At 45.7% G+C, this 6,973-nt stretch overlaps 1 protein-coding gene across 1 annotated transcript in view; it reads left to right on the top strand.

The window, feature by feature from the left end:
* Positions 1 to 331: 331 nt before the first annotated feature.
* The window catches only part of LOC308313338 (sodium/potassium/calcium exchanger 3-like), a 69,894-nt gene continuing 63,252 nt past the window's right edge, over positions 332 to 6,973 (top strand). The window contains exons 1-2 of the mRNA XM_080760427.1: positions 332 to 978; positions 5,042 to 5,182. Of these exons, the coding sequence (XP_080616553.1) occupies positions 765 to 978; positions 5,042 to 5,182 (355 nt within the window). The 5' untranslated portion in view covers positions 332 to 764. The remainder of the gene's footprint in view (positions 979 to 5,041; positions 5,183 to 6,973) is intronic.

Below are 6,973 nucleotides of genomic sequence, written 5' to 3'. Positions count from 1 at the left end.
TAAAACCGAAGCTGACAAATGGGTTCTCTGATTGGATGAAATTGGTGTCCCACCTGAAAATGCATTGGCTATTATCTGGCGACACGGGGAGACCCCTGGCTGTTACTGAACATAAACACTAGTAGAACTTAGAAGTCGACGATTATAGGCAGTGGGCAACTGGGAACTATCAGAATCTAGATTAGAACTTTTCAACAAAAATCGCCGTGACAGGCAGAAATCAAGGGCGTCCGTTTCACCAAAGTGTTTCCCAGAAGAAGAGGGAAGTGAAAGAAGGGCGTGCATCTTTTTCGCTGAGCTGTAACAGTAATATTTTAACATCAGACAGCTTTCAGTTATGAATATGTTCCCCCCCCCCCCCCCCCCCCCCCTCTCTCTCTCTCTCTCTCTCTCTCTCTCTCCAAACTCGTGTAGCGCGTGAGCTGACACTGAACTGAGTCTCAGAGTCTGACGCATCCATGGAGCAGTGGCCGCTCTCCACCTAACTATTGCAACAAAACATCATCTTTTTATTTTTTATTTAAAAATAAATTAAACATGACATAAGGAGACAGTCTTTGGTTGGCACCATCAACGAAAACAATCCGTCCAGCCAGCGCCAGCCAACATCTCGCCACTCGTAACATTCCAGCGGTGCCGGTTTGTAACTTTTACAACCCGTTCCCTTAGCCTACTACTTTTTTTTAAATCGCTTTCGGGACGGAGAAAGAGCCCGGTCTCCAAGAAGAAGAGGAGGAGGTTGCTCATTTTGGACCGCGTGCTGCATGGATGTGGAGGAGGCGACACAGAGGATGATGTCTGGAGACTCTGGACCCAGTATCCGACTCCGAAATCAGCCGACACCACTTGTGATGCTGAACCAGAAGAAGATCAAAGCTAGACGGAAAAAGCGAAAAGAGTTGGTTTTGATCCAGATATGTTTGTTCGGAGGCTTACTGCTGCTGGTGAAGGGCTTTTCCTACCTAGCGGAAAATTCAGGTGAGGAGGATTTAGTTACCCCCACTGTAGGGAGAAAGAATACCAAAGGATGAATATAGCAGCTTTACCCAGCAGGTTGTTTTAGCGCTGCTTTGTAACGATTCTCCTTGTTTTGACTCCCGTTGGTTTAATTAAGGCCAGTGCAGGTTCTCAAAAGTGGAGGCAAGCCTCCAAGGATCCGGGTCATTGAGTGGGTTCCAGGCGGTCCCCAACAACATTAGTTATATAGTTAGCATCAACATTATAACCACGTTATCCCAATTTCATAATTTGGCTATTTTCAAAAAAATGTAGAATAATTTAATTAGGCTTATTATCAATTTGTGGTCCTTTACATAGAAATAGTTTGAGAACCACTGGCTACAGGCTGTAAGCTACTGTTGCCTGGCCATGTCTTCTTTATTCTGGGTATGAGCTCTTTTTTAGTTTTTTTGAGGGGCGCTAGCCTCTATATGTCCAGCTTGGTGTGTGTGCTTTGTCCTACACAAACATTAAAATGCCATTGACAATGAATGGACAATTTTGAGTGTTTGTGTAAACACAAATATGCATGACAACGGTGAGGACGCAAATTGCGATTGGCCGGAATGAGATGATGATGTATGACGATGTACGATGATAAGAGCGCCCCTCACTTCACACGGGTGTGATTTTTTTAATGTGGGGTCTACTAATTTTAGATATTAAAGCCTGTCACACAGTCAGGCTATAGATTGTGTTAAGAAGTTTAAAAAAAAATCTAAGTCATTTAAGTACCTTTTAAATCTGTAAAATGTTATAGAAAAGTAATACGGTATAACATTTTAGTGTATTGGGGCGGCAGTGGCTCAGGGGTAGAGTGGCTGCTATCCCTGTGGGCTCCCCCAGAGTCAGTGTCGAAGTGTCCTTGAGCAAGACTCTAAACCCCTAATTGCTCCAGATGAGCAGGTTGTTGGTGCCTTGCATGGTTTCCTCCCACATCAGTGTCTGACTGTGATTGGGTGAATCTAATGCACAGTCTATGTAAAGCGCCTTGGATAGAAGGTGCTATATATATATATAAATGCACCATTTCGTAGTTGTACAGTCAAAGTAGACTTTAAGCCTCATACACAAAGACTTCAATGCAACCAGGGCTTCCATAGTAAGTGATGCACAGCCAGGTATATACTGTGGGTCTGTGTGACGGGGGGATTCATTTGAGCCTGAACTAACTGAACCTATTCTTGGCAGAGGGAAGCAGAGGCTCCTGTATATATATACGGCTCAGGTGCTTTCGCTGCAGAGCAGTGAAACCAGGCCAGAATGCCCCAGGGTATTCACTTCCCTGGGTTACCGCAAAGCAGTCCACCATCCCTCCACTCAGACACAATCTCTGTCTCTGTCCCATTCTCTCTCTCTCCCTGTCACACTCTGACTCTCTGCATATCTGTCTGTCTCTCTCTCTCTCTCTCTCTCTCTCTCTCTCGCCCCCCCTGTCCCTGAATCACCACTAGAGGCACACTGTGGCTAAATTGCGTCAGCATCAGCTAAAGAGAGATGTCATATTTATCACATTTCACGGGCAGAAGGTCTGCATGAATATTGATGTACACTCATTACTGTTGTGCATCATCACATCAGTATATAATTTCTATCCCCCCCCCTCTCTCTCTCTCTCCCCCACCCCCCACTGAATATCCTGGTTACTAGGAAATGCAACAGGATTGTTGCACTCTGCGTGTGCTCAGAAGAACGCGAGGCGACACCATGTCGTGCTAATGCATTTTCGTTGTCCCCATTGTGCTCTTTGCTAACTCTTAATCAGTGTGCCGGGATATCAATTGAAGTTGATTATTTATGATGCCTCTTAATGAAGTTCTGCTAAAGCTTGATGTTGTGCGCGGCGCTGGAAGTGGAGCACTCAACGCTGCCTAGCGCAGGGCCACATTAATCACACTCAACGCTGCCTAGCGCAGGGCCACATTAATCACGACTCACTCTTTCTGTGCTCACACCAGCAAGAGACGAGGAGTGTGTGTGAGAGAGAGAGAAAGAGATGCAAAGCAGAATGTTGGGATGCAGAATTTGAGGCTTTGCCAACTGTCCCTTTGATATAAGAAACCGGTCCTTACTGTATAGCAGTCCTTAGAACTGATAAGGGACACTTATTTTTGGGAATCAATCAATGACGCACATCGTACAAGTTCAAACAGTTGTAGGCTATATCTGCAATGTGTGGCTAATGTCCCCCCCCCCCAGAACAAGTCCTCAAAACAAACATTAGATTTATCTTTATTGTCTATGGCGTTTTCTTAAACAAACATCGTTGAAAATGAGCCCTCAATAATACAAAAACTGTATACATACACAACGTATAGTGAAATTGTATCTTTTTCTGGACGTCCCTTATTTTTGAGGGGCGCTAGCCCCTCCTATGCCCAGCTGTGTGTTTGTGTGTACCATGGTTTGATTGATTTGATTGGCTGAGCATGGAATGATAAGAGCGCCTCAGTCCTCACTTCACACCAGTGTGATTTTTCTAGGAAATAAGGGAAACGTGGCCAGGTGTCCCTAAATTGAATTGAAGTGGTTGGCAACCCTATGCAGAACTGGCTCTAACTGCTGTGTGTTGTATTATGGTGATGCAAGGTTGAGAATGCACTTATTGAACACTATTTACTTGGCTTTCTAATTTCTTTCCCCAAAAGATATATCGATTCTGATAGCCGATCCACAAGCCCAAAACTGTGCATCGGCTATTTCTGTCGCGCCAAAGTGTGTCTACATAATGTGGTGTGCTTCTTCTTTTCCCTGTCCTATAGCTGTACCTTGTGTTGGCTCCCACAATGTCTGTTTCCTCGCCACCAATTCCAATGTGCCTGTCTGAGACAAGCCCAGCCAGCCTCATCCTTCCCTCTCTCTAACAGTGTCTGTGACCCGTGGGAGGCCCCGGTAGAGGTCCCCCGTGGGAGGCCCCCGGGCCCCCGGTAGAGGTCCTCGCTTGTGATGTGACACCAAGTGCCATTCGTGGCATTCTTGTGTAGACACCATCCAGGGCCTTTTTTCCCGACTGTGCTGTTTAGCATGTAGATCAGCTATTGTCACTATTTTCTTTTCATAATTGTCTCTTTATTTAGAATACTAGAGCGGTGCCTGTTGGAGCCTCTACAGCGGTGCCCGTTGGGCACTGGCCTACTTGGAACGATGGAAGTTGGAAATGAATGCCCCAACCAGATATTATGTCTGTGTTCTTGGCTTTTATTGATAGTTTGAAGCGAAGATAGACAGGAAAGAGGGAGAGAGTGAAGGGGAGAGACATGCAGCAAAGGTCGTCATGAACGGGACTCGAACACGTGACACGCTGTCAGGCCAAAGCCTATATGTGGCATGCGCCTGGACCACTCGGCCAGCGGGCGCCCGTCTGTGTGCCCACATATGGAGTTCTTTGTCAGGCATGCCCTAATATGGAGTCTATGCAGACGTCAGAATTATGTCAGAATAGGCCAGCTCCATTATAGTATATGGAGCTGGCCTATTACATACATACAATTAAAGGAAAAGAAAAACAATAATAGAAATAATAAGGCGATGGATATTCATGGAAATTCAAATACAGTTCATATAATAGTCTGCTCAGTTTACAATTAGACAGTGCCTTCAGTGTGCGGCGCCTCCCACTTATCCCTGCATTTCAACAAATGTTCTACTTTGTTAAGAAGTCTGAAAGACAGTTTTTTCCAACTTCCAACTTGACCAAGTTGACTAAACCAAACATTCACAGAGGGGGCCAGAGGGAGCCCTCAACTCACACACCACTTGGTGCATTTATAGTTAGATGTTTTAACTCCTGGTCCGTCCGTCGGTGTGTGTGTGTGTGTGTGTGTGTGTGTGTGTGTGTGTGTGTGTGTGTGTGTGTGTGTGTGTGTGTGTGTGTGTCCGTCATAAACTTAACGCGTGTCTCCTCCTAGGTTATAACCTGACCTCGGGTCAGTGTGTGTGTCCGTCATAAACATAACGTGTGTCTCCTACTATGTTATGACCTGACCTCGGGTCAGTCGGTGTGTGTGTGTCCGTCATTAACTTAACGCGTGTCTCCTCCTAGGTTATGACCTGACCTCGGGTCAGTCAGCGCTGGGCGGGCAGAGCTGGGGAGGAAGGAGGCTCCTGCAGGAGGCCGACAACAGTAGCATGGAGGAGGAGGAGGAGGAGGGGGGGAGAGAGGAGAAGAACTGCACCGCACCAGGTAAGAGAGACCCCAGAAGGCTGGATTTACAAATAAAAACAAAAGTCAAACATTTAAAAAATGGATATATAATTAACCCATTTTGACCTGAGGGAGGGGTTGGGGTCAGGTGGTTTCCCATGCCACCTGCCTGCCACCACAGGCATTCTGGCTGCCTCAGCGACTTTCACATTTTGGTCTCCATCAGACTTTTAGGATCCTGCTGTCACCCACCCACCCTCTCTCTCTCTCTCTCTCTCTCTCTCTCTCGCACACACACACACACACACACATACACACACTATGTTTCTCACATGCTCTCTCACCCCCCCCCCCCCCCCCCCCCCCACACACACACACCCCCACCACACTCTCATTTTCCACTTATGGTGGCCATGTCTGAAAAATCTCTTGTTTCCATGACGACCTTTTATCTTATCATCAACGAATGACGTGATGTTTGAATAGCTCAAGGGTACGTAGCACTCAGGGATGCTTGAAGGCCTGTGTGTGTGTGTGTGTGTGTGTGTGTGCGCAAGCGTGCGTGCGTGTGTGCGTGCGTGTCTGTGTTTAGAAGCAAAACACTCTTTAAGTGTGCTGTTCTTTACCAGAGATGTACTGTAGGTGACAACCGTGACGACCACTGGTACAAATCTATGGCTGACCAAATCCCAGAGTTTACCGTCACCTCAGTTTTAGACTTGATATTGTCTGTGATTTTGGATATTGTACTACTGTGATATGGCATAAGTCTTCTATAAAAAAATATAAATATCGGATTGGGGAAAATACTCAAAATCAAATGATCGGAATTGGATCGGAAGCAAAACTGGGAGGGAATGGACAGAACAGGTTGACTATACATCACAACTGAGTTTACAGCTAGGCTGAACCTGATCGCTGCTTCACCACTGCCACTGCTGATGAAGTTGGATATTAGGCTATTAGGCAGGTTGCCCTGTCTAGAATTCACAACCTTTTCTCCAACGTTCACCTAGCAATGTCCAAAATGTGGAACGCCCATTAAGACATGCAAATCCCTTGACTCCTTCAAAACCACTCTCAAAGGGCATCTACGGACGGCTGCAATTCCAAACTGGCCCCTCGTAAAATATGAATCCCCTTCACCCACCCCATTTTCCCCTCACCCTATGGCCCTCATTTTTCAACGCGGTGTACACCCAAATATGGGTGTACACAGCGTTGATAAATGAGGGCCTATGTTTTTTCCCTTTTTGCCTCTATGCTTTCCTGTTTTTGGCTATATAGAAGTATATATTTGTACCTCTAAATGTTTTGATGAATTGAAAACGGTGGGCCCTCTTGTAAACAAGTGTAATGCTTTTATGGTGTCGTCCACTCACAGTTAACAGTTTTTGTATCGAGTTGTGCTTGAAATGTAATGCTGCAAACTGTTAATCAATCAATCAATCAATCAATCAATCAATCAATCAATCAATCAATGCATGCAAATCACTTAGTGAACTCAATGACAAAATAGTTTACTTTGTAAAGTGTTTGGGACTGAACACCCACACACCACCAGAACCAGAGACATTATTTTCCAGTCCAAACAGGAAGGTGGGTTTGGCGTTCCAAACTGTATAACGCCACGCCACAAGGCTGGCTCACTTGATACACATGCTAAATAATGATGACAAGACAGTCAGGGAACTTGCTAGAGTTTCTAGACATGAAAAGTGCCTTGGCAAGAGAGGGCGAGTATCCCTACACTGGGTTCCACCTGACTGGGACACCGTAGCCGTTTATGAGAACCAACTGTTTGATCTCAGTAAGGGCTATTGGTGTAGA

The sequence above is a fragment of the Protomyctophum bolini genome (genome assembly GCF_963924005.1).
Source record: "Protomyctophum bolini genome assembly, chromosome: 3".
Classification (NCBI taxonomy): domain Eukaryota; kingdom Metazoa; phylum Chordata; class Actinopteri; order Myctophiformes; family Myctophidae; genus Protomyctophum; species Protomyctophum bolini.
The sequence above is the reverse complement of the archived record's forward strand: the minus strand, read 5'-3'. Positions and strand labels throughout refer to the sequence as shown.